At 48.2% G+C, this 27,992-nt stretch overlaps 1 protein-coding gene across 5 annotated transcripts; it reads left to right on the forward strand.

Moving 5' to 3' along the window:
- Nucleotides 1–43: 43 nt before the first annotated feature.
- Nucleotides 44–27,992, forward strand: orc1 (origin recognition complex, subunit 1). Of its 5 annotated transcripts, none has more exons than XM_054737452.2 (17): nt 44–362; nt 2,581–2,708; nt 4,085–4,257; nt 10,114–10,516; nt 10,582–10,798; nt 13,052–13,117; nt 13,213–13,320; nt 13,432–13,663; nt 13,738–13,847; nt 15,435–15,536; nt 19,588–19,759; nt 20,019–20,126; nt 21,297–21,446; nt 24,617–24,736; nt 24,805–24,974; nt 25,044–25,131; nt 27,639–27,992. In XM_054737452.2, exons 1-17 carry the CDS (start codon nt 268–270, stop codon nt 27,831–27,833), a joined length of 2,637 nt encoding a protein of 878 aa, XP_054593427.1. In that variant the 5' UTR covers nt 44–267; the 3' UTR covers nt 27,834–27,992. The 5 variants fall into 5 exon arrangements, with proteins under 5 accessions (XP_054593427.1, XP_054593428.1, XP_054593429.1 ...); XM_054737453.2 differs by having other exon boundaries at nt 13,741–13,847; XM_054737454.2 differs by having other exon boundaries at nt 13,055–13,117.

Raw genomic sequence — 27,992 nt, forward strand, 5'->3', positions numbered from 1 at the left:
GTGAACGCAATTCTCCCCGCTGAAGACTGATCCGTCTAAACTCGTCTTTAGCCGGGTTTTACACCGGCGGACTGGCAGGAAGGAGACCCCTGATTTTCCCCGCGAACTGCTTCTCTGTTCTGAACGGTGACTGTCGAAGAAGAATCGGAGTTACCGGAGAGTCTGGGTCCGAAGCCAAACAAGACAAACGGCGATCTTTCACTCTCCGAACAGGCGAATATTAATAGTTAGCAGGTTGGAGTTTGGAGCCAGCGGCAGGAGAACAGGATGAAATATTTCACCAGAACCAGAGTCAGACGGTCGTATGAGTGGCGAGGAGGGCCCGTGGGCTGCAACAGGAAGCTCAAAACTCAGGAGTATGGGTGAGAATAACTCCGTAATCTTCTCCTACAAATGCCTCTTCTGTGTTTATCTGACTGCACAGATAAGAAATCTGGAGGATTACAGTTCCAAACGAATAACACGGATAAGGCAGCCGTTATCCCGGACTAGACTTAGAAGATCCCTAGTTACAGTAGTCAGACGGTATCAAGTCCTAAATTCCCACTCCTAAGGAAAAATACATGAAATCCCAACTGGCTCCAAAAGCCAAAGTGGAAACAGGAGAAACATTGTTCCTTTATTTTGACTTTAAATCAAATTCAATTAAATTCAAGTTTATTTATGAAGTGCCTAATCAGGACCAGAGTCGTCTCATGGACCTTCACACAGTAAACACTCCAGTAAAGGTCAGTTCATTAAGCCAATCAGTTAAAAGTTACCTATATAAGGAACCCAGCAGGTCGCATCGAGTCACTGACTAGTGTCAAAGTCTTTACAGCAATCCTCATACTAAGCAAGCATGCAGCGACTGTGGAGAGGAAAACTCCCTTTTAACAGGAAGAAACCTCCAGAGGATCCTGGCTCAGTATAAGCAGCCATCCTCCACGACTCACTGGGGATGGAGAAGACAGAGCAGACACACACACACACACACACACACACACACACACACACACACACACACACACACACAAACACACACACACACACACACACACACACACAAGCAAAATATACTTGTTTTCAATTACGTTTATTGGGCCCACTTACATTTTCTTAGGCCCACCCACAAATGAGTTTCTGGCTACGCTAATGGTGACTTTTGACAGACTTCTCTGAGCTCCGCAGCCATTACACTTTTCACCTCACGCACCCCCTAGCGGCAGCTCACGCACCTCCAGGGTTGTGCGCACCACATTTTGGGAATCCCTGGTCTAAATTTTGCCTAAAATGTGTTATTTTGTAATTATGTTGTTTATTTGTTTACATTTTCCCCTTTAGTCTTTAAAATACCAATATTTACCCATAACTTCTTATTTTTTGCCTGTTTGATGTCATCATTTAAAAATATTACATCAGATGATACTCAGTACTCAAGTAGCCTTCTAATCAGATACTTTTTTACCCTTACTTGAGTAATAAACCCTATATCAGGAGAATATTGTCCTCGGTTTGTGTCCTTCCAGTGAGCTTTGCAGATGTGGGAAAATGTCATCAGGCAGTAATCGTTGTTAAATTCATAATTATTCTCGGAGAGAGACCAACTCTTATCTGCCCCTGGGAGCCCCGTAATGCATAGCGTCATTTCAACATGGCGGTGTCCGCGACACGGTTTATATGCAGGTAGCGGCGCTGCGGCTGCTTTATATAGCGACTCGTTGCATTCTCCCTCAACCCAAATCCTCGGATCACGCATTTTAGCTAAAACGCTAACGTTAGCTTGCCTTGCGTTGACTGTAGAGTTGTGGGTGATGGTCACGCAGATGTGTCATGAGATTTGAAGCGTTGCTGCCTTTCACAGACACTTTTTCTGCTCGTGCTGCAAACAGGATAGCCGTCTTCTATCAGCTGTCCCTCGGCATTCTTCAGATATCTAAAAGATGCCCGTACTTCCCACTTTGTCTTCTTTGAGGGATAATAAATGTCCTGAGCGCTGCCGTCTCCTCCTTTGGCCATTATTTCAGCTTTAGCTTCAAGAAAGTTTTGGTTGTAAACAACAAAGCGCGCATGTGCCGCCGGCAACTTCAGCAGATGATACGGTGGCTGGTAAGGGTCACCGCGCCTACACCGCAGCCACGGTAATCCACCGAGATAATAATAGTTTTAAAAAACAAGACGGTTATTATTATTGTCGACTTTTTTACCGGGGTTTACCGCTACACCGGTTACCGTGACAACCCTACTCATGACCAACAAAGTCGATCATCTTTTACTGTTGATGATCTAAATCCTAAATAATGCAGGTGCATTTATGTTTATTGAGACATTCTGGTGCAGATCAGGTCAAACCCACGCATGGACCAGCAGATAAACCAGTAGCAGGTCTTACTGGGAGTCACCTGATATCTGGAAATGAGCCTCACATCAGAACTTCACCTGAAATAGTTCAGTAGAAGCTTGGAAAGGTTCTGAATCCCTGTCGAAGTCTAGACGTTAAAACAATCTACGTGCTAAATCATCACCATGCTTTTATTGTGAAATCTCCAGTTTGTGTATTTCTTCCTGTTTAAGCAGTGTTTTGTTTTTTTGTCATTTTAGCCGGTTGGAGATTAAGGTGGAGGGCCTCCCGAGATCCACCTTCATCACGACAGGTCAGCACATTCTCATCGAGGGAGAGGATGAAGATAATCCCTACGTGGCCAAAGTAGTGCGGCTGTTTGGAGACGGTGAGTTTGGTCTGAAACACACTGGTTAGTGTTCGTGAGGGGTTCTCCCACTGAAGCTAACCTTCAGACTCCCAGGTTCTGATGGGCTCATGGTTTTCTAGGTTCTGGTTGGGTTTGCAGTGAAGAGATTCTCTGCTGGAGAAAAGGGTTCTACCATTAGTCAGGGGTCCGATGATATTAGTTTTTCTATTGCCGACACCGATTTGAGGCGGTCGTGGTCAGTCGATGGCTGATGAGTGCTGCTGATTTTTTTTGGGCTGATGTCTCGATGTTTGGCACCTCATCTGAATGTCTAATTATCACTAATAACTGTGGATGCACAAGGTTTCCATTCATCCACCCAGTGGTTGCTGCAGCGTGTACATGCACACATGCACATATGTGCATGTACATATACATATGTACACATGTATATGTACATGCACACATGCACATATGTACATGTACATATACATATGTACACATGTATATGTACACATGTACACATATACATATGTACATGCACATATGTACATGTACATATACATATGTACATGTACATATGTATATGTACATGTACATATACATGTGTACATGTGTACATATACATGTGTACATGTGTACATAATATGTATATGTACATGTACATATGTACATGTACATATGTATATGTGTACATGTGTACATATGTATATGTACACATGTACACATATACATATGTATATGTACATGTACATATGTACATGTACATATACATATGTACACATGTATATGTACACATGTACACATATACATATGTACATGTACATATGTATATGTGTACATATACATGTGTACATGTGTACATATACATATGTACATGTACATATGTACATGTACATATACATATTATGTACACATGTACACATGTATATGTACACATGTACACATGTATATGTACACATATACATATGTACATGTACATATGTATATGTGTACACACACACACATCATACATATGATGTGTGTGTGTGTGTGTGTGTGTGTGTGTGCGCGCGTGTGTGTGTGTGTGCTCTGTCTCCTCCATCCCCAGTGAGTCGTGGAGGATGGCTGCTTATACTGAGCCAGGATCCTCTGGAGGTTTCTTCCTGTTAAAAGGGAGTTTTCCTCTCCACTGTCGCTGTATGCTTGCTTAGTATGAGGATTGCTGTAAAGACTCTGACACTAGTCAGTGACTTGATGCGACCTGCTGGGTTCCTTATATAGGAAACTTTTTACTGATTGGCTTAATGACCTGACCTGTACTGGAGTGTTTACTGTGAGAAGCTCCTTGAGACGACTCTTGTCCTGATCTGGTTTGGAGTCAGGTCAGTTTGTTCCGTCCCAGCTGACCGAGCTGACACCTGCTGTCGTTGCAGAGAGCGGGCAGCAGAAGAAGGCCGTGGTTCAGTGGTTCTTTCGGGTTTCTGAAGTGCCTCTGAGCAAGATGAAGCTGCTGGGAAGAGAGCCCCACCCCAAGGAGATCTTCTTCTACCACGGACGCAGCAGCGAAGACGATGTGGACGTGGAGTCCATCCTCCGACCGGTCCAGGTGAGTTGGCATGGAAACGAACACCTACAGCATAAAATCCAGATTAAAAATATCTGGAGGTTTTAAATGATCCCAGTTTTTAACCTTCACCGTGTACAGATACGTTCCTTTTCTAATCAGGTTAGATATCCAAGTAAGTAAGTGAAACACTCCCCTGAACCGTTGTAAACATTTTTTACACAAACATAACTTATTCAGGCTTTGAGACTCATATTTGTGAGAAAAATACTTTTTTTGCCAAACCAAGTGAGGTCAGCTGAGGGAGTCCTGTTAGCTTACACTTGACACAGAGGAACCTTTACATGTTTATAATTCTACTCATGATGGACCAGAACCATAAAGTTATGAGTTTGCTGCTCGCCCCAGAGAGCAGAGACCAACTAGAGGGAGAAAGCATCGGCCAAAGCAGAGAGATTAAGGAGGAGCAGTAGCGGGGGGGCAGCAGGCGAGTTAACCATGTTAGCTTAAACTCATGTGCTAGCATCACAATATTGTACAGATTACTATCGTGTACCAGGCAATTAAGATGCTATCTGTAAGTTAATATGATATTAATACTATTGAGCGTCGGTCAGCGGTCTCATACTCGTTAATATCTGTTCACCTAACCTAGTGTTGTGCTTTAGAGAGAGGGAGAGCTTCCGGTTCTGGAGCTCATGCGGGCTTCTGTGAGCTGGATCCGACCCAGACACCAGCGAGCCAGTCCAGCTGGGATTTTTAAAAGCTGCTCATGGTCCTTCCCTGGAGGTCTGTGGCAGTTCTGATCTGGTTCCGACCCAGAAACCAGCTCGACTGGCCCTCTGAGCCACGCATCCCTTCTGGTGGTCGGTTCTGACCTGGTTCTGACGGTGATCTGAGCTCCAGAAATTCACATTTAACTTTTAAACCCCTCCACATGTCTCTGGTGCCCAGCGCGGACCTCCCTGACCCGGTACCGACCGATGTGGGCTACAGAAGTCCGTGCTGCAGAAACGCCCTCAGGCACGGAGATAGAGGCGCTGTTCCTCTGATCAGGAAACCCGTGGACTCGATGTCCAGACAGGCTGGAGTCGGTACAGCCTTCACACACTCTAGTTTACCAACATGAACACAACCCAGCACTAGTAAACACACACTGACTGGATCACATGACCTCTCTACCCTAAACTAGCCGCTCTCCACACTGAGCTGAGGCAGCCGAGCTTCTGACTCCTAACACGCTGCTGTTATGTGTTTTATAACCAAATATCCACAATAAGCTTGTCTAATAGTATTTTTGGACAGCATTTTATATGAATTAGAAAAAAATGTAACCTACAATTTGCTCTTTAACTATGGCAGCTCCAATAGGCAGCGCCAGTCCATGAGGCGTCAGTGGTTCTCCTGTTGCTTCTAGATAAGCTAAGCTAACGAGTGGAAACGTACATTTGAAGATGAACTCCTGCTGGGTTCTCTGGTTCTGACCCAGGTTGCTTCTCCTTTTGGTTCTGATCAAAGGGCAAATCCCAGCTGCCAACCTGCAGCCAGCAGTAGTCCTCCTTCACAAAACAGGAAGTGTGTCACCGACGAGGATTCTCCGTTTCTAAGTAGTTCAGATTTCCATCAGCGTGGTGGTTTCGACACTACAAGCCTTTTACATTTGCTCAATATAGAGCTCTGCTTCAGCACACCTGGTTTACACCGGCTCCTCAGGAGGACGTCAAGTGCTGCAGATGCCTGTTAATCACTCGTTCATTTAAGTCAGGTGCATGGCAGCAGGGAAACCGTGGTGTTTACATGGGCAACATGGAAAACATGCAGGACAGTGGTCCCTGAGGACCGGGGTTGGAACATGATAATCTTATTGTTCTAACAGTTTCATGTCCTTATAATAAAAAATCACTTTGAAGCTCGACCGGAAAAGGGTGGCTTGCCAACTCCGGGTCGGGGGAGAGGTCCTACCTCAAGTGGAGGAGTTTAAGTATCTCGGGGTCTTGTTCACGAGTGAGGGTAGGAGGGATCGGGAGATCGACAGGCGGATTGGTTCGGCGTCTGCAGTGATGCGGACACTGAGCCGATCTGTCGTGGGGAAGAGGGAGCTGAGCCAGAAAGCCAGGCTCTCGATTTACCGGTCGATCTACGTCCCAATCCTCACCTATGGTCATGAGCTTTGGGTAATGACCGAAAGAACGAGATCGCAGATACAAGCGGCCGAAATGAGTTTCCTCCGTAGGGCGGCCGGGCTCAGCCTTAGAGATAGAGTGAGGAGCTCGGACATTCGGGAGGGACTCGGAGTAGAACCGCTGCTCCTCCGGATCAAAAGGAGCCAGTTGAGGTGGTTTGGGCATCTGGTCAGGATGCCTCCTGGACGCCTCCCTGGGGAGGTGTTTCGGGCATGTCCTGCCGGCAGGAGGCCACCGGGTCGACCCAGGACACGTTGGAGAGGTTACATCTCCAATCTGGTCCGGGAACGCCTTGGGGTCCTGCCGGAGGAGCTGGTGGAGGTGGCCGGGGAGAGGACGGTCTGGAGCTCCCTAGTTGGGATGCTGCCCCCGCGACCCGGACCCGGACAAGCGGAGGAAGACGACGACGACTTTGACGCAACACATCATGCTCCAACAACAGACTACATATTATGTTGATTAGATAATAAAAGGTATGGTTAATGGCTTGTTGTTGTATAGCGCCTTCTTGGGGTTCTACAACCCCCCAAAGCACTTTACAACATAATCAGTCATTCACTCGTTCACACGCTGGTGGGGATGAGCTATGATGTAGCCACAGCTGCCAACTAGGACTTATAAGCTAGCCCTGCCTCAAGCTCAGTACAGGATGAAAGGCTTTTAAGTCTACCCTGCGGGCTCCTGGAGCCCAGATCAGCATCAGACCCAGCTCAGAACCGCCCGCCTTGAGCTCCAGACGGGCGTCTCACGCTCTCGATGTCTAAAGCGCTAAGCTGAGCAGGTATTAACGAGCATGAAACAGCTGACAGACGCTCATTATAATTAGTTATTGTCAAGTATTTACATTAACTGACCGATACTATTTTAAATGTCTGGTACATGATAATCTGTACAATACTGTGATGTTAGCGCAGGAGTTTAAGCTAGCTAGCATCGTTCACTCACCGAGACGCCTGCTCCTCCACAGAAACCTCTGACACCACAGCTGGCATCGTTTCTGCGTCTGGTGTGCCTCTACTCTCCGGGGCGAGCAGCAGGCTCATACGGTTCTGGTCCATCAGCAGTAGAATTAGAACCACGGGTTGTTCCTGGCTCACACTGAGGCAGAGGTGGTACCTTCCTGACCGTGCACCAGCGCATGCACACTCTGTGCATTCAACTGTCTCACCTTTTTAAAGGCTAAATATTATAAAAGGCTCAATAACATGCATCAGATTAGTGTTTAGTTCCCTTTTCCATCTGATATTTATAGTTAATATATTTAAATATTTGACCTTCAGTAACATTTTAGGTTTGTATTAATAACACTCATCTTAGTCACAATAACACATAAATACATCCAGTAAAATATAATGCATTTCAATAACATGCATTTGTGTTGGAAATGCTAATAACATGTAATCTCTGCTGCTAACAATGTAACGGTGGCATGTCTATATGTACGGGTTAGGGTTGGGGGGGGGTTCTGTTTTGCCTTGGCCCCCAGAATGCCTTGAGACGGCCCTGGCTGTGTGAGTGAGTGTATCAGACGTATAAATATTACACGTGTATAACTTGTTGTTTTATACAGGTAGAAACGTGTAGTGGAGATAAATCTACCCACATTTAGTTTCCTGTCCTGTCTGTCTCTCATCATCCTGCATCTCCTCTAAACTCTCCAGAAAATCTGCTGCCTGGATTCTTACTTTTTCACCTCATCAGTAACTTCTGAGCAGATCAAAGGGATCTCCTGACCGCAAAGCGGAGCGCGTTTCGATGCTGCGTCAGTGAGGTGGAGTCACCGCGGCACACGATGAGCGGAGCGTCAGGAACGATTAAACGACAGTAACAGAGGATACAAACACATATGAACGATCATGTGTTAATAATAATGTTTTGTTGCATCACCTTGAGAATGTATCGTGCGCCGGACGCAGCGGGCGCACCAACGATCAGCGCTCTGCGTCCACTCCGCTCAACAGAACGCCGCTACGCTGAGAGTCCATAAATATTGTAATATAGGCAGAAACTGGATCTTTCCCTGAAATATACCTAGCCCTCATAACTCGATCCCTGCTCCTGGATGAAAAACCAGACATTTTGATCCATGTAGGAACCCCCCCGGACGCCCCGGACAGAGAGTGGAAAGTGGACATGTCCTGGTGAAAGAGGACGTAAGGTCAGCCTACAACAGCACCGACCATATATGTACCAACTAGCGAGAAAAGCTATTTTTGATCTTTTTCTGCTGCGGTTTTTGTGCTTTTCAGTGCACCACTGCTGATACAGCGCCCTGTTGTGGCATAACGCTGCAACTGCAGTTAAAATAACATCCATATAGCTGGAGGCAGAGTGAATTCAGGCTGGGGCGGCGCTACATTAGCTGGAGACGTCCGCCACGCTAATCTAGACGCAGGAAAGTCCCTGTATAAACATTTAAAGTTTCCTGTGTGTCAGAACCGGCATTAGAATCCATGTTTTCCTCTGGATCAAGCTAACAGGACTCCCTCTGGCTACGTCACTTCCGGTTTGGCAGGAAAAAAAAATATATATATATATTTTTTATATATAAAATATATATATATATTTATATATATATATTTTATATATATATAAATATATATATATATTTATATATATATATATTTTATATATATTTATATATATATTTTTATATATTTTTTATATAAATATATATATATATATATATATATATATATATATATATATATATATATATATTCACAAAAATGATTCCCAAAGTCTAAGTAATTCATGTGAAAATTGTTATTTCTTGTTAAGTTTCTATAAACGTTGGTTTAAGGCATTCTCTAACCTGCAGTATGCTCTTTAAAAGTGTTCCCACCTTGAAGGGTGAGGGTAGCAGAAGGAGCTCTGCTAGGATTTGGGAACATTTGTGGAGCGACAGACTAGAAAGTTTTCTTTGTTCCGGGAAAAAACCCAGGGAATTCCTTCACATGCTGCGGACATAGCATGACCAAATATGGTTAATTGAGGGCGTTCCTGCATGTAAATGACTGAGAACGCACACGAGCACCTGGGTACGCACAGGTGGGATTTATCATCAGACGACTGCGGAGGAATACGTGCACGAGTGGCCACCGCGTGGTTCATAAATCGGGATTTTGACCATTTGTACATACACACACTCTGAATTTCATTCATAGGAAGGAATATTGGAATATTTCTACGAACGTTTGATGAATGAGGGCCCTGGACCTGAGAACTAGGGCAGGGAGCGGGAAAACCTCCATAGAGCGATCCATCTGAGGCGCACTGTCCCTGGGATAACGTCTCCTGATCACCCAGCAAATTCCTTTGGTTTTGATGTTCCTCTACACACACACACACACACACACACACACAAACACGCACGCACGCACGCACGCACACACACAGCTTTTACTGTTACCTGATGTTAAGGCGGTAGTAAATAATAATAATTCAGCTAAATAATAACGAATAGGTTTGTAGTCACAGGAGTGTGCATTGTGCTGACTGCAGTTCCTCTAACGACCACATGGCGCGCTCTCTGTACTTTTAAGTGTTTCTTGTTAATCTGAGGAGATTTTGACCTGATTTTACTGACATAAAATGATCCTGTAATCTAACAGATTATCTTCGTGTGGTTAAAGGTGCTTGTGAGGTTCTTCACCTCTGAGATCTTTGGCTTTAAACTTTGACCTCTGAGGCTCCTCCCCTTTTCTATCCACAGGTGCAACACCTGGAAGCTGCGGCTCCGTTCCCTGACTCCGATGATGACACTCTCTACGTGAAGCTCTCCTGGGACTTGAAGACCTTCAGGGTGTTGGATCCAGCTCTGATGGCGTCTCCTCGCCATGCTAATTCCTCCCTCCCCCCCTCACCCCCATGCTCACCGCCAGCCGCCACCCCCGTCTCCCGAGCCCCGCCCACCCCGGATCCCGCTGTCATGAGTAGAGACACGTCAAGGAGCGTGAGGTCCAGGCGAGCCCCAGCCAGCACTGGTGGAACTGCCGCCTTGGAGGCGGAGCCTCTTCAGCTAGAGGCCAAACTGTCTGCTTCCAAATGTCTCAGTGCCACGAGGAGGACAGCGGCGGCGAGGACACCGGGCGTCCGCAAGAGGCTGCAGCTCCTCGGTGAGTCGGTTAGAAAAGAGACTCAAACAGGAAGTGAAACAGCTGAAACGTCTTCGTCTCTGCAGGTCCAGAGAAGTCCACCCTGGTCAGAGAGGACGTCCTGAACCCGCTGTTGGACGAAGAGCTGGAGCTGGAGGGGACGCCGGCTAAGCACCTGCCCTCCTCTCCCCCCCTCTCCCTCACCTCCCTCAGAAGGAACGACAGAACCGTCGCCCCTCTGGACGCCATTGGTCTGACACCGTCCTCTGTCCCCATCATCAAAATGTCCCTCATGAACACCAGGTCAGAGTTCACACACACCCTTGTCAACACTAGAGGAGCACCGGCTCTACTCTGAGCCCCTCCCTTTTGAGCCGGGCGTACATGTGTGATTTTTGACTCATTTTGAGCCAAACATCAGTTTACTCTCCTTCCTCATCCAACCCCCATAGCGAGCCCAAGTCTCCTTCCCTCCCGGTCGGCTCATGGGTCCCGGAAGAACTAAAACATGAGTCAACGGGACTAAAAACGCTATTTCCTAACCCGCTCTGCCGTACGCCCTGGATCACACGTGTAGTACTTATGTTTACATGAAAACTAATGATGGGTGTTTCGACCACGCCAGCCACGTACTTTGAGATTTACCAGCTTGTAAAAGTTCATAATTAGCATGACTACACAGCAGAAATCAGCACGGTGCATATGTGACGTCACCACATAAGCTCCTCCCCCCTAGCGTAGCTGCTACTCACCACATGACCAGGTTCATGGTGGTTCTTTCCTCCAGTGGGAAGTTTGCTGAACTTACAGCCCTTCTCCCTCTGTTTCCTCCGTGTCTGGTTCGATGACGTCACTTTGCTGAAGCGCGTTTGTAGTCCTGGACTCATTTTCACACAACACCTAAACTATCGTTCCCCCCGTTAGAAAATAAGCGCGTTCTTGATATCCAAATTTGTCTTTAAAATTCACGTACATCATATGTGAAGTGAAGGTCACATTTATTTCTAAAGCACACTTATTATTGCTTCCACAACCCAAAGTGCTGTACAACACCGAAGATAAAATCACAAACAAGTACAACTAAATATCATAAAACCATAAAAATTAGGACAAAAACAGCATTACATCACACGATTATAAAATCAATAAAAAACGAGAAAGAATGACGATGACAAATAAAATCATCCTACATAAAAGCCAGGTTGAATAAATGAGTTTTAAGCAAGGACTTAAAGACATCCAGACTCTGTGAGGTCCTGATCTGCAGAGGAAGGCTGTTCCAGAGTGTAGGACCGGCCAGAGGAAAAGCCCCATCTCCTCTCGTCTTTAGGCGAACCCGACCACAAACTCCCGGCAGGAGTGTAGGGTGACAATAAATCATCTATATAAGGAGGGGCCAGGCCATAAAGTGATTTATAAACAAAAAGCAACTATTTAAACTGAATCCTGTGATGCACCGGCAGCCAGTGAAGGGAAGCAAGCACTGGAGAGATGTGATCATGCTTCCTCGTAGCTGTTAAAAGGCGGGCTGCTGCACTTTCAACCAGTTGCAAGCGGTTTAAGGACGAATGTCCTAATCCATAGTACAGGGAACTGCAGTAATCTAGTCGACAGGAGACAAAGAGATGAACAACATGTTCAAAGACAGTTTCCGGCAAATAGCACTTAACCTTTGGAAGTTGCCTCAAGTGATAAAAACCGGACTGGACCAGGACCACTGCACTTATCTGTCTGTCCAATTTAAACGAACCATCCATAAAAAAACAGGTTTTTCACGTAAGGCTTTACAAAATCCAAAAGGGAACCAAGTGGGCTCACCGCACCCTTCAACAGGTCTCCACTGCCAAAAACTAGAATCTCTGTCTTCAGGTCGTTCAATTTCATAAAAGTAATCGACATCCATTGCTTCAAATCAGCTAAGCAGGCCATCCGGGATGAGTGGGAGATATATCTGAAGGTCATCAGCAAAGAAATGAAAAGTAATGTTGTGTCTGGCGAAGATGGAGGACAATGGTAAAATATACAGTGAGAAAAGTGTTGGCCCTAAAATGGAGCCTTGTGGAACACCACAAGTCACAGGTGCTGTCGGTGATGTAAAAGTTCCCGAGTTCCCAGAAAAGGGCCTGTCCTGTAGATGAGACTGAAACCAATCAAGCACCGTCCAAGTCCATGGTACAAAACAAGCAGAGAGAAAATAGTATTTTTAGCCCCGTTGACTTGCGTTCATTTCATCGTTCTTCCGGGGCCCCGTGGTCCAGAAGTAGGTGGGCGTGGCTTAGGCCCCTAAGCCCCTGTGTGTCCTCTTACAGCTACGGCAAGCCTGAAGGGCATCGGTAACAACACGACAGTCTCTGGTTTTGCAGGTTTTTGGATATGAAGGTCAGACGTGTTGCGACCACATGTTCAGTGCGAGACCAGGACACGCGAGCTTTGCTCCGCGAGGAAGTCGTTACAGTTCTAGATGGAGCTAAACGCTACGACAAAAAAGGCCACGATGTTGTTTGATGTTGTGGTGAAACGGAAACGATTCTGACGTCCCCCTCTCCTGTCCTCCAGCAGAGCCACCGCTCCTTCTAGACGCAAAGAATCAGAACCCGTGACGGAGCCGTCCCTCGGTGTTCTGTGAGTAGCAGCTCTTCCAGATATGGGACGTGGACGGAGGGTTCTGGAGCCAAGGCCTGGTTCTGGGTCGTCAGCTGTAACGTTTGTGTCCACAGGGCCGAGGAGGAGGACGAAAACGCCCCAAAGCTGCAGGCTGGCGCCGCACCGAGGAGCTCCAGGAGGAAGTCGGTAGTGAAAGTTTTGTCTCGCATCAGGAAGCAGCTGTGAGTGACCTTTAACCTTCAGCTGGAGCTCTGCTGTGAGGCGTTACCATAGCAACAAACCAGGTGACTAAAACCATTCCTTGGTGTGGGACCGGTACCTCCTCCCTCCAGGAGCTTTCTGAACGACCAGCTGGACCCGAACTCTGATGGGGACGATGAAGACGAGTTTGTTCCATCCAGGAAGGAGCTGCAGACCACCGAGGAAGAGGAGGAGGAGGAGGAGGAGCTGGACAGTGATGAAGAGGTTGTGGTGAAGAAGAGCCGCGGCTCGGCGGCTCTCACTCCTCGACCGAAGCAGAAAACCAACTCCACGACCCGAACGCCGAAGAAGACTCCGAGGAAGGTGAGTGTCGTCATGGTAACGACAGCATTGGGAAGTGTGGCGGGAGCGTTATGACCCGGTTTGTGGCGTCTCAGCAGGCTGCTCCGAGCACGCCACGGACCCCTCGTACCGCCACGCCCATCATCCCCAGCAGGTCGCTGCCGGCCCGACGACCCGCCAACATCCTGGAGGAGGCCAGAATCAGGTCAGTACCACCAAAGGACCGGGCCCAGGGAGGCAGAACCCCTCTCTAATGTTTCTGACATCAGCTGATGGTTCGCGATCATGAACAGAATAAGACGTGACGTTGGTCTCCAGCGCCTCTGAAATCACGTGAAGTCGGAGCTGCTGCTCCTCGGTTGAAACCACGACGGCGTGTTGACGTCGACTAACGGATGAAGCTAAGAGGGCGGAGTCAGATATTTACGCTGAAGGTGAACGTGTCTTCGGTTAGCTCTGAAACGAACGTTTCACTTCACAAATTCAGATTTTTAATCTGCCGTTCTGAACTTCATCAGCTTTTCTTCTTTAACGGGATTAAAAGACCCCGCTTGTCTTCTGTCCTCTAGTGGACAATCTGAGTACTGCAGGTGGACGTTTTCATCAGTTTTAGAATTGCATAATCGTTGCTATAGCAACAGCTAACGATGCTTTTTTAGTAATATTTCATGGATCCAGGTTAAACGGTGATAAGTACAAATTTTCTCGACTAAAATGTGTTTTTATTTTAAGGGAAAAAGCCAATTGCTGAATTATTATGATTAATTATAAATATTAAAGGTAATAAGAAAATAAAGTTGTACATGTAGAAAGTGCTGGTGACCTCAAACACCACAGGCTTTTGTTGTTTGTTTACGTTGGTAAACAAAACGATGCTAAACCCTTCATGAAACCTTATTTGTTCAGTAGAAGCAACGACGTCCGCGTTAGTGTTCCCGGGAGACGTCGGGATTGACCCGGCTGCAGGTTAAACAGCAGGAAAACCCTTCTGGGCTGCCAATAAATGAGAAAATAGAAACCAGTAGAGTCACGACAGTTTATTATAAATCAGGCTAAAAGGTTTAGAAACCTGAACCTTCCTTTTATTTTGGTAAATCCTTATTTTTATAAAACAAAAACGTGGTTCTGAAATGAGCAAAAATGGGACAGAGTCGTTGTTTTGCAAGTCGAGTCAAGTCTAACGCTTCATCACAAGCTCCAAAACACGGAAACGGGACCTCTAAAGTATAATTTCACAGAACAAACCCGTGAAAATGCACGGGTGCAGACAGAACTACGGCCGTAAACTCATTTATATCTTCTCCATCTGGACCATGAACATGTTTGTACGAGTCTGTGTGCGAGTCATACTGCTTCATCCGCACTAGGGTCTCAGTGACCTGGTGACTACCTCCCGCAGTCCCCAGGTGAGGGGCGGGGCTACACCTGGACAGGTCACCAGTCATCTCCGGGACACTCGGAGATAAACATTCACACACCATTAGCGGTGGGCACATTTTAAATACTAGATGTTTAAAACTTGTCTGCATACGGAGGAAATATCTAGTCTTTTCAAGTAAACGGGGTCAAGTCAAAGTTCGAGTGTTTGGATGTTTTTTCAACTCGAGTTTAAAGTCATCAAATGAATAACTTGAGTCCAAGTCCACATTTCTGGACATCAGGCACGTGAACTTGAATGAAAAGCTGTTTTCCTTTGTTGTTTTAATACATTTGAGAATTTGTTTTATAGAATTTATTGATCCATTTTTGCCTTTTCTGTGTTTTGTAACGTGACCCGATAACGGCCCACCAGGCTCCACGTGTCCTCGGTGCCCGAGTCGCTGCCCTGCAGGGAGCAGGAGTTCCAGGACATCTACAGCTTCGTGGAGAGCAAGATCCTGGACGGCACGGGGGGGTGAGGACCAGATGAAATACCGTCGATGTGCTGTTGCGGCTAGCGCCGGTTTGGCTAACGCTAGGGCGGCTAACGCAGGTTGTTTGCCTCGGCGTGTCCAAACGCTGTCTTCACTTTCCAGAGCACCGACAGTGGCGCGGCTTCCATTAAACACTTTTCACAGGTTCAAGGTTCAGATGAGTAAAAACCAATAAAACTGAGTAAAAGCACAATAAAGAGCAAGAGATCCCCGTACCAAATGTCAGAAACTGCAGCAGGCTGGAGGCTTTTCTCGCCACCTCAGTCACCAAGGAGAGGAAGGAAGAGGCGAGCAGCTCCGAGCCGCATCGTTTCATTCCGGCTCGTGACTGGCCGAGCCGGCTGGAGGCGTGGCCGAAGCTCGGCTGCAGATCAGAGCGGCCACATTAACCGGTATAGAAAATGTCACAGGGTCCCTCTGAGCCGTAGCTGTAGCTGAGTCAAGTTCAGTGCAGAGCAGAGGTTTAACCCGCAGAGGGGGAAAGGATCGTTTTATGGTAGATTTTTTAAACGAGGTGCTCTAAAAAGCCAAAACCACGCCGCCACATGTCTACAGCGCTGTTAGCCCCTCGGTTACCGGAGGATCTTTGCTGACAGGTTTTTTTCTCTTATGCGCGAGTGCCAAAAACAAGCTGCCATCAATGCACGTCGTACACTTTTAGGAGAGTTCACGGACAAAATCCCCGATAAATGAACCACTTAGAGAAGCTCAAAATCTGTATGGAAGAGAAAATGAAAGTTGTTAAAAGCCCGTGTGAGCGCTGGGATGACGGAAGTCATCGGTCTGATTCGCAGGTGTTTTTTAACGAATCTGCTGGGGAGACCGTTATTCCTGTTCAGCAGAAAGACCCGGACCGTTGTCTGGAGGCCTGCGATTGTTCTGTTTTAGGGAAGTTGAGCTGATCTCTTCTGAAAACGAAAGCCGTGGTCGTGCTAACAGCAGCAGTTAGCTCCAGCGCGCAGAGCCACAGCGTTGTGGGTCACCTGTGGGCGATGAGTCCTCACAGCGACTGCAGAGCCGGGTTAGGCGTCATTAATCTGTGGACTGGGACTAACCATGGACTAAATGAGCCTTACAAAGTGCTGCTACTACAGGAGTTCAAACTTTCTTCAGGGAGTCCGCGGGCTTCCTGTCATCGCTTTCTAATTTTGCGGTCATTTATGGAGGAAATTCCAATAAAACGTTTCATCAAGCCTCCCACGGGCTGAGCTACCAACCACACAGCAAGACCCGTCCATCTGCTCGGCTGAATCCTCCAAACAGCCCGTTTATAGGCAGAGTTGGTGGTTTCCTGCCACACACTCCCATGATGCAACGCTGACGTCACTAAAGATCCTCCTACAGAGCTGATCAGCAAAAACGTACTTTTAGGGTGACTCGCTCTTCGGAGGAGAGGAAATGTGACATTTAAAGGTGTCCCGTAATAAAACCCAGCAGACGCTCGTCGGCCTGTTGTCCGTTTATTTCCCAGACAGGTGACCAGCTCTGTGATCGTTTAGTCTGACTTTTTACAAAAACTGTCAGAAATGTATTTGTTTATATTTCCGGTGGATAAAAGCTTTTTGATCCACACAACATAAAAACTGAAAGATATCAAATATCTGAAAAGTAAACAAACAAAATAAAAACAGTAATAATAATAATAAATTTGATTTAAAAGCGCCTTTCAGGACACCCAAGGTCACCTGACAGGAAAATACAATTAGTAAAATACATTAAAACGACAATAAAACACAATGAAGAAAAGAACATAGAAAAATAAACAATTCAAATAAAATCAGAGGTCATAGGCAGATTTGAACAGGTTTCTGATGTCTGGGGGGAGTGAGTTCCAGAGATGGGGAGCAGAGCTTTCAGCTGCTCTGCTCCCCGTGGTAGTGAGACGGGCAGAAGGAACAGCAAGATGGAGGGAGGAAGACAATCTGAGGAAACGGGAGGGGGTGGTGAAACTTATAAGGCCTGAAATAAATGGAGGAGAGAGGTTGTGGATGGCTTTGAAGGTGTGGAGGAGAATCTTGAAGATGGGCCTGAATATAACGGGGAGCCAGTGAAGCTGCTGGAGAACCGGGGTGATGTGGTGAAAGTAAGGTGTTCTGGTGATGATACGGGCTGCTGAGATCTGGACCAGTTGAAGCTTATGAAGGAGTTTGTAGGGGAGACCAAAAAGAAGTGAACTGCAGTAATCGAGACGGGAGGTGGCGAGACTGTGGACAAGAATGGCGGCAGTGTGAGGGGTAAGGGAGGGGCGGAGACGGCTTATGGATCGAAGTTGGAAGTAGGCAGACCGAGTTATGTTATTGGTGTGAGCTGTCGAGGATGACGTCCAGACTTAACCTGAGGGGAGGGGGCGCTGACAATAAAGCAAAGCTGTCAGACTTGGAGATGGTGGATTTGGTACCAACAAGAAGAAGTTTTGATTTATTGCCGTTGAGTTTGAGGAAATTAGAGGTGAACCAAGATTTGATTTCTGAGAGGCAGAGGGTAAGGGAGGAGGGTGGGAGAGTGGAGTTATGTTTACTGGAAACGTAGAGCTGGGTGTCATCCGCGAAGCCGTGAAACTGGATACTAAATTTGCAGAAGATATTGCCAAGAGGGAGGAGATAGATTCTGAAGAGGAAGGGCCCCAGGACAGAGCCCTGGGGCACACCTGACTTGACTGGGGAGGGTTTTGAGGAGAAGGATTTTAACTGGATAAACTAAGGTAAAAAAAAACGTATTACGGTTAGCTGAAAGTAAACCCTCTCCAAACAAAAGTAACTAAGCCACACTGGCAGCTACAGACACGTTCCTACACGGGGACCGTGTCTCTTCCGGTGGATAGTCCCCATCCCGTCGGGCTTTAAGCACATCTTCCCACCTCCTCCTTGAACGTGGGTACAACAGAAGGAACGTGTTCGTTAACTCTGGCCATGCACTGACCGCCAGAATGCACCAAGTACCTTTTTAGATACAACCGGGAAAACAAACCCACAGGTCCTTGTTGGGTAATTTTATCAATCCAGGATTACCTCAGAGAAAGCTCAGAGCACCGGGGGTTATAGTCATCCATTTATTAACACCAATACCAATAATCAATTATCAACAATCAATTTAGACTTTGCAAAGTGGAGAGGAAATGAATGCACACCACAAAACGGGTCTCGGTTCACTCTCCTCAGACAGAGTCCTCCGAAAGTATTTATGAAGCACACACACACAAAAGACTGACACACACACACATTTCGAGACTCTCGGGCAGGAAGCTGTAAAAGACACACCAGGTGCATCAACACAGCCGTCTGGACTTTCTCAAGGGAGTTTTACTGATAAGAGGTCGGTACCAAGGCGAGGTCCATCCTCCCTGTAAGACCTACAAGAGCCTGTTCTTAAAACACCAGATGTTAAACAGTCAGGGCATTAATGAAGTTAATATCAGTTTTTACCCATCAGTCCTGTTGTAAACAACATCAAGAGGATGGAGACGTAATGTGTCCCGTCCGGCTGTGAAGAAAGCGGAGTCGTCGTCCGAAGACGAGCCTCGAGTTTCCTTCTCTCTGCTGCGGTTCCTAGCTGGGATGCCGCTCCGGACACCAAAACTTCATTAGGAATATTTTCAGACACGCAGACAGAAGTGTAAGAGGGGGAGGGGCGTTCACAAAAATAAACAATAAATAAATAAATACATCTGCATAATCTCAGACGGGAAATAAAAGGTGTTATCTATGTAAACCTCACTTTACATCAGAACAATCCATAAAGAGCTTTAGTTGATAAGTGGCCTCATTAGTGATCGATTGGTTGTGAGTTTTAGCTGATAGACCAGACTCCGAGGTGTTCGACTTCATCAACACTATTTACTCTCAGGAGGAGTCTTTAAAGATCCGCTGGAAGCTGAAGCAGACGTGTCTCTGGAAAGGTACCGAGTAGGTCCGGCCAGGTGTCAGTCAGATCAAAGGCAGTCATAAAAATCATCATCAGCACGAGCAGAGGCATCACCAGGGGGCGCTCTGGCGCCGCATCAGCCCGCTGCTAACCGTCTCGCCTCTGCTCCAGGTGCATGTACATCTCAGGGGTTCCGGGAACGGGTAAGACGGCCACGGTGCACGAGGTGATGCGCTGCCTGCAGAACGCGGCTGACATGGACGCGATCCCTCCGTTCTGCTTCGTGGAGGTAAACGGGATGAAGATGACGGATCCTCATCAGGCGTACGTTCAGGTCTTGCAGGTGAGGTTGCAGCTCGCTCGCCGCTGTGCGGCCGTTAGGGGTGGGAGCTACTTTCATGTCGGGGAGGCTGCTCCTGGTGCATTATGGGTACTGTAGCACGTCGAGATTCCTGTTTTATTCTGCTGCCTCCACCCGGTTCTGACTGGGTCCGATCCAGGATCATGGAGACGTTCATTCATTGATCAGGAAGGATCGGGTCAGAACCAGAGCCTGGATCAGAGCCACTAAGCCAACATCTAGAAGCCTCTTGTCTGTGCAGAAGCTGACGGGTCAGAGAGCCACAGCCAATCACGCTGCAGCGCTGCTGGAGAAACGCTTCAGCAGCGCGGCGCCGAGGAAGGAGACGACCGTTCTGCTGGTGGACGAGGTAAGACCTCACCTGGAAGTCCTCGCCAGCGTCCAGGAGAGACGTTGATAACCAAACGTCTCTCCTGGAGCTTCCAGAGACCTGCCTGGGTGGGACAGCTGTAGCTCAGGAGGAAGAGTAATCGTAAGGTTGCAGGTTTGATCCCGGCTCTGACCATAGATGCTGTTGAGCAAGGCACTCAGCCCCCCTCGCCTGCTGGTGGTGGTCGGAGGGACCGGTGGCGCCTGTGCTCGGCAGCCTCGCTTCTGTCAGCGCCCCAGGGCAGCTGCAGCTACATCGTAGCTCATCACCACCAAGGTGTGAGTGGGTGAATGACTGACTGTGTTGTAAAGCGCCTTGGGGGGTTGTGGAACCCTAAGAAGGTGCTGTACAGGTACATGCCATTCACCTCTGATTAGATAAAATAAAAACCTTAATTTACACTCGCTGGCCACTTCATTAGGTACAGAACAGAGCTGCAGGAGCTATGGATGTTTGGTGTTTCGTACCGAATCGATGTTAAAAGCAGCATACTGATTTTTTTTAGAATTGACTCTCAAACATGTAGTCCTGCCTGTGAACTTCATCTCTCCACGTGCCCCGCCCCCATGGAGGGCAGCGGTGAGCTGCAGCGCCGGCTGCGCTCGGGAACCGTTTGGTGGTTTAACCCCCCAGTCCAACCCTCTAAAGCCGAGTCAACCAGGGAGGCGATGGTATGACCCCGCTCTCCCAGTCCCAGGGCGGACACCCTCCCACTAGGCCACTGGTGTGCGTCGTGTAGACTCCTAGCTGTGTTTCCATCCTCCATCCTAGAGAACGTAATCGTTCTAACGCCACAACAGTTCCACACGAGCTTTTCTTGTGTCCCCGTGTTACACAGCTGGCTTTACCTCGTGATGGGGCGGTAACCGTCTGAAAATTAGGATAAATAAGAAAATAAAACCATGAAACGAATAAAAACCCTTATTTTCCTGAGGTAAGTGGAGCTTTTGCTGTTGTCTCTAGGAACGGAGCGCAGTAATGTTCCCACTTTGAGACGGATAAAGTTGTAAGTTCAACACTCGTTAAATAATAAAAATAATCCACTCCTTCGAAGTTCCCTTGACTAGAACGTTCCTTAAATCCATGAATGTGTTCAAGACTCCTGTATGAAGCCGCTCTCATCCCTCCTGCACGTCTGCTCTCCTGCAGCTGGACCTTCTGTGGACGAGGAAGCAGAACGTGATGTACAACCTGTTCGACTGGCCGACGCGCCGCCACGCCCGCCTGGTGGTTCTGACCATCGCCAACACCATGGACCTGCCTGAGAGAATCATGATCAACAGGGTGGCCAGCAGGCTGGTGAGACAGTGACTGAGTCGCATCATTCCTCTGGGCTCTGTTAGTAATGTCTGTTTGAGATCTGAACAAAGAAAATAACCGATAAATAAAACCAGTTTGTGTCGACGACCGAATCAGGAGCCCAGGCCCGTTCCAGCGATAGCACGGTGTAGACGGCGCCGAGCTGTGGTTCTGGTGTTCTAGGCTCTGACCCGTGTGGTTCTGGTGGTGTTCTAGGCTCTGACCCGTGTGGTTCTGGTGTTCTAGGGCCTGACCCGTGTGGTTCTGGTGGTGTTCTAGGGTCTGACCCGTGTGGTTCTGGTGTTCTAGGCTCTGACCCGTGTGGTTCTGGTGGTGTTCTACGGTCTGACCTGTGTGGTTCTGGTGTTCTAGGCTCTGACCCATGTGGTTCTGGTGTTCTAGGGTCTGACCCGTGTGGTTCTGGTGGTGTTCTAGGGTCTGACCCGTGTGGTTCTGGTGTTCTAGGGTCTGACCCGTGTGGTTCTGGTGTTCTAGGCTCTGACCCATATGGTTCTGGTGGTGTTCTAGGCTATCACCCGTATGGTTCTGGTGTTCTAGGTTCTGACCCGTGTGGTTCTGGTGGTGTTCTAGGTTCTGACCCGTGTGGTTCTGGTGTTCTAGGGCCTGACCCGTGTGGTTCTGGTGTTCTAGGCTCTGACCCGTGTGGTTCTGGTGTTCTAGGCTCTGACCCGTGTGGTTCTGGTGGTGTTCTAGGGTCTGACCTGTGTGGTTCTGGTGTTCTAGGCTCTGACCCGTGTGGTTCTGGTGGTGTTCTAGGCTCTGACCCGTGTGGTTCTGGTGTTCTAGGGTCTGACCCGTGTGGTTCTGGTGTTCTAGGCTCTGACCCATATGGTTCTGGTGGTGTTCTAGGCTATCACCCGTATGGTTCTGGTGTTCTAGGTTCTGACCCGTGTGGTTCTGGTGGTGTTCTAGGTTCTGACCCGTGTGGTTCTGGTGTTCTAGGGCCTGACCCGTGTGGTTCTGGTGTTCTAGGCTCTGACCCGTGTGGTTCTGGTGTTCTAGGCTCTGACCCGTGTGGTTCTGGTGGTGTTCTAGGGTCTGACCTGTGTGGTTCTGGTGTTCTAGGCTCTGACCCGTGTGGTTCTGGTGGTGTTCTAGGCTCTGACCCGTGTGGTTCTGGTGTTCTAGGGCCTGACCCGTGTGGTTCTGGTGGTGTTCTAGGGTCTGACCCGTGTGGTTCTGGTGTTCTAGGGTCTGACCCGTGTGGTTCTGGTGTTCTAGGCTCTGACCCATATGGTTCTGGTGGTGTTCTAGGCTCTGACCCGTATGGTTCTGGTGTTCTAGGTTCTGACCCGTGTGGTTCTGGTGGTGTTCTAGGCTCTGACCCGTGTGGTTCTGGTGTTCTAGGCTCTGACCCGTGTGGTTCTGGTGGTGTTCTGGTGTTCTAGGCTCTGACCCGTGTGGTTCTGTTGTTCTAGGCTCTGACCCGTGTGGTTCTGGTGGTGTTCTAGGCTCTGACCTGTGTGGTTCTGGTGGTGTTCTAGGGTCTGACCCGTGTGGTTCTGGTGGTGTTCTAGGGTCTGACCCGTGTGGTTCTGGTGGTGTTCTAGGGTCTGACCCGTGTGGTTCTGGTGGTGTTCTAGGGTCTGACCCGTGTGGTTCTGGTGGTGTTCTAGGGTCTGACCCGTGTGGTTCTGGTGTTCTAGGGTCTGACCCGTGTGGTTCTGGTGTTCTAGGGTCTGACCCGTGTGGTTCTGGTGATGTTCTAGGCTCTGACCTGTGTGGTTCTGGTGTTCTAGGCTCTGACCTGTGTGGTTCTGGTGTTCTAGGGTCTGACCCGTGTGGTTCTGGTGTTCTAGGCTCTGACCCGTGTGGTTCTGGTGTTCTAGGCTCTGACCCGTGTGGTTCTGGTGTTCTAGGCTCTGACCCGTGTGGTTCTGGTGTTCTAGGCTCTGACCCGTGTGGTTCTGGTGTTCTAGGCTCTGACCCGTGTGGTTCTGGTGTTCTAGGCTCTGACCTGTGTGGTTCTGGTGTTCTAGGCTCTGACCCGTGTGGTTCTGGTGTTCTAGGCTCTGACCCGTGTGGTTCTGGTGTTCTAGGGTCTGACCCGTGTGGTTCTGTTGTTCTAGGCTCTGACCCGTGTGGTTCTGGTGGTGTTCTAGGCTCTGACCTGTGTGGTTCTGGTGGTGTTCTAGGGTCTGACCCGTGTGGTTCTGGTGGTGTTCTAGGTTCTGACCCGTGTGGTTCTGGTGGTGTTCTAGGGTCTGACCCGTGTGGTTCTGGTGGTGTTCTAGGGTCTGACCCGTGTGGTTCTGGTGTTCTAGGCTCTGACCCGTGTGGTTCTGGTGTTCTAGGCTCTGACCCGTGTGGTTCTGGTGTTCTAGGCTCTGACCCGTGTGGTTCTGGTGTTCTAGGCTCTGACCCGTGTGGTTCTGGTGTTCTAGGCTCTGACCTGTGTGGTTCTGGTGTTCTAGGCTCTGACCTGTGTGGTTCTGGTGTTCTAGGCTCTGACCCGTGTGGTTCTGGTGTTCTAGGCTCTGACCCGTGTGGTTCTGGTGTTCTAGGCTCTGACCCGTGTGGTTCTGTTGTTCTAGGCTCTGACCCGTGTGGTTCTGGTGGTGTTCTAGGCTCTGACCCGTGTGGTTCTGGTGGTGTTCTAGGGTCTGACCCGTGTGGTTCTGGTGGTGTTCTAGGTTCTGACCCGTGTGGTTCTGGTGGTGTTCTAGGGTCTGACCCGTGTGGTTCTGGTGGTGTTCTAGGGTCTGACCCGTGTGGTTCTGGTGTTCTAGGCTCTGACCCGTGTGGTTCTGGTGTTCTAGGGTCTGACCCGTGTGGTTCTGGTGTTCTAGGCTCTGACCCGTGTGGTTCTGGTGTTCTAGGCTCTGACCCGTGTGGTTCTGGTGTTCTAGGCTCTGACCCGTGTGGTTCTGGTGTTCTAGGCTCTGACCCGTGTGGTTCTGGTGTTCTAGGGTCTGACCCGTGTGGTTCTGGTGTTCTAGGCTCTGACCCGTGTGGTTCTGGTGTTCTAGGGTCTGACCCGTGTGGTTCTGGTGTTCTAGGCTCTGACCTGTGTGGTTCTGGTGTTCTAGGCTCTGACCCGTGTGGTTCTGGTGTTCTAGGCTCTGACCTGTGTGGTTCTGGTGTTCTAGGCTCTGACCTGTGTGGTTCTGGTGTTCTAGGCTCTGACCCGTGTGGTTCTGGTGTTCTAGGGTCTGACCCGGATGTCCTTCCAGCCGTACTCCTTCAAGCAGCTGCAGCAGATCATCACATCTCGGCTGAACAAGGTGAAGGCCTTCGAGGAGGACGCTCTGCAGCTGGTGTCCAGGAAGGTAAGCTCCGCCCCCTCATCTTCCCTGAGCTCACCTGCATCTCGCTCAGCGTCCCTCTCCTCCTGCAGGTGGCGGCTCTGTCGGGCGACGCGCGGCGATGTTTGGACATCTGTCGGCGAGCGACGGAGATCTGTGAGCACTCGGCCGCCGACCCCTCTGCTTCAGGATTGGTGGGGATGGGTCACGTGATGGAGGCGCTGGAGGAGATGTTCTCTTCCTCTTACATCACTGCCATCAGGTGAGCTTCTCCGCTCGTGATTGGTTGATGAGATCTAGAGCAGAGTAACGGAGCGGTGTGTGGTTTCAGGTGTGCGTCGACGCAGGAGCAGCTCTTCCTCAGAGCAGTCATCGCAGAGTTCCGGAGGCAGGGATTGGAGGAGGCCACCTTCCAGCAGGTGAGACAGCGAGCACCTCTAGTGTGTGCTAGCCTGTTTGGACATCTGGGCTTCCGTAGCAGCTCTGCTGCAGATGAGATCAGAACCAGAATCCCGTTCTGTCTGAAGTCCGTGAAGTTTCAGGGTTTTCCCAGCATTTATAAATCCCTCCCCGCTCCCACGGTCCGGCCCGCCAGGCCCGCCAGGATTCTGGTGGGAACCCGAGTTTGTAGAAAAACATTAAAAGTTGTTTTCAACAGAATCAAGTTCAGCTCTTCTGGACGTGGAGGTGAAATATTTATTATTGTTCATGTTTGAATCATTAAGTTCTAATGATTATTTCTGATTTTAATGAGTAACACTGACTGTTTCACGCAGGCTGAACATGAAAATAGTCTCCTACACCTATCTCCTGCTTTAGCTTCTGATAGATAATAGTCTCCTACACCTATCTCCTGCATCCGCTTCTGATAGATAATAGTCTCCTACACCTATCTCCTGCATCAGCTTCTGATAGATAATAGTCTCCTACACCTATCTCCTGCATCCGCTTCTGATAGATAATAGTCTCCTACACCTATCTCCTGCATCAGCTTCTGATAGATAATAGTCTCCTACACCTATCTCCTGCAGTAGCTTCTGATAGATAATAGTCTCCTACACCTATCTCCTGCATCAGCTTCTGATAGATAATAGTCTCCTACACCTATCTCCTGCATCAGCTTCTGATAGATAATAGTCTCCTACACCTATCTCCTGCATCAGCTTCTGATAGATAATAGTCTCCTACACCTATCTCCTGCTGTAGCTTCTGATAGATAATAGTCTCCTACACCTATCTCCTGCATCAGCTTCTGATAGATAATAGTCTCCTACACCTATCTCCTGCATCAGCTTCTGATAGATAATAGTCTCCTACACCTATCTCCTGCAGTAGCTTCTGATAGATAATAGTCTCCTACACCTATCTCCTGCATCAGCTTCTGATAGATAATAGTCTCCTACACCTATCTCCTGCAGTAGCTTCTGATAGATAATAGTCTCCTACACCTATCTCCTGCAGTAGCTTCTGATAGATAATAGTCTCCTACACCTATCTCCTGCAGTAGCTTCTGATAGATAATAGTCTCCTACACCTATCTCCCGCATCAGCTTCTGATAGATAATAGTCTCCTACACCTATCTCCTGCATCAGCTTCTGATAGATAATAGTCTCCTACACCTATCTCCTGCATCAGCTTCTGATAGATAATAGTCTCCTACACCTATCTCCTGCAGTAGCTTCTGATAGATAATAGTCTCCTACACCTATCTCCTGCATCAGCTTCTGATAGATAATAGTCTCCTACACCTATCTCCTGCTTTAGCTTCTTATAGATAATAGTCTCCTACACCTATCTCCTGCAGTAGCTTCTGATAGATAATAGTCTCCTACACCTATCTCCTGCATCAGCTTCTGATAGATAATAGTCTCCTACACCTATCTCCTGCATCAGCTTCTGATAGATAATAGTCTCCTACACCTATCTCCTGCATCAGCTTCTGACAGATAATAGTCTCCTACACCTATCTCCTGCATCAGCTTCTGACAGAAAATAGACCGTGAAACTCTAGGATTAGAACATCGTGACAGATCTACGTCACTAACATTCATGGACTCACGACGGGGAAGGCTGTTGTTGGACACTGCAGACCCCTAACCCAGAACTCCTCCAGGCTTGTATTTGTGGAGGTAAAACATCGATGTAGCACCCTCAAGGATGGACGTAGGCACGATGTAGGTTATAAAACTGGGTTTATTCTTGTCTTGACAACCCGTGAGAACTTCTCACATAAGCAAACTACAGAAAAGTACTAGAATATTAGAATATTTTCTTTCACATGACATCAGTAAAGCTGCTAAATTACACAAACCTCGTGAGCCGACATCCATAAATAATCATTTACAGTCTTAGTGTCCTGTTTTCTTCTCGTTGCATTTTCTTTCTCTTACAAGTTTAACTAGTTAACGAGCAGCTGGACCAGGTGAGATCCGTGTGAGTGCGGCAGAGAAAAAGGGTCCGGTGGAACCAAAAACCAGAACAATTGTTCCCTCTGCAATTCACCACTAGATGGGGTAAAAGAGCCAAATAATAAACACCTCAATAAGACTAGAAGTGAAAGACGGTTACAATCAACGTTGCAGAGCAGACAGTCAGTGGTAGAGTCATGCTGCTGTTAGCCAATCAGAGACGAGATGTCCACATACCAGGAACTAAGACTCCAGATCCTGCCGTCTGAAGCTCAGCTGACCCCTGGCTGACCTCTATTTCCTGAAACGGGAGTTTCTGAGCTTTTTTTCCCACAGAGCTCGACTCAAGGCATCCATTTGTAGTAGAGACTGCTGTGGATGTTGGATAAAACCCTGAACGTGGTGTTTAAGGTGCTGGAAGAAGTAAAAACTCCTGGAAAGGACTCGAGTGTCATGATGCAGTTCTGTCAACACCTGGGTCAGCAGTTCCTGATTTTCCCTGTGTTTTGTCTGCCAGGTGTTTGTGCAGCACCAGGCCCTGTGCCGGGTGGAGGGTCTGCAGCCCGTCAGCGTGTCTGAGGGTCTGGGGGTGTGTCAGCGTCTGGGAGCCTGCAGGCTGCTGCTGCTGGAGTCCAGCCTCCTGGGAGTCCTGCAGAGGGTCCGCCTCAACGTGAGCCAGGACGACGTCCTCTACGCCCTGAAGGCCGACTGAGACGAGGGGGGACTCCTCACTCCACCTTTTTACTCCAGATGTCTTCATCTGTCTGGTTTTAAGAAACTGTTGTGTGTTTGTGTGAAATGTGAGATTTTAGAGCTTGTTTTTATGTTTCAGGGTTCAATTAAGCAATAAAACGCCTTTAATATAAAATCA

The sequence above is a fragment of the Nothobranchius furzeri genome, chromosome 8, assembly GCF_043380555.1.
Source record: "Nothobranchius furzeri strain GRZ-AD chromosome 8, NfurGRZ-RIMD1, whole genome shotgun sequence".
Classification (NCBI taxonomy): Eukaryota; Metazoa; Chordata; class Actinopteri; order Cyprinodontiformes; family Nothobranchiidae; genus Nothobranchius; species Nothobranchius furzeri.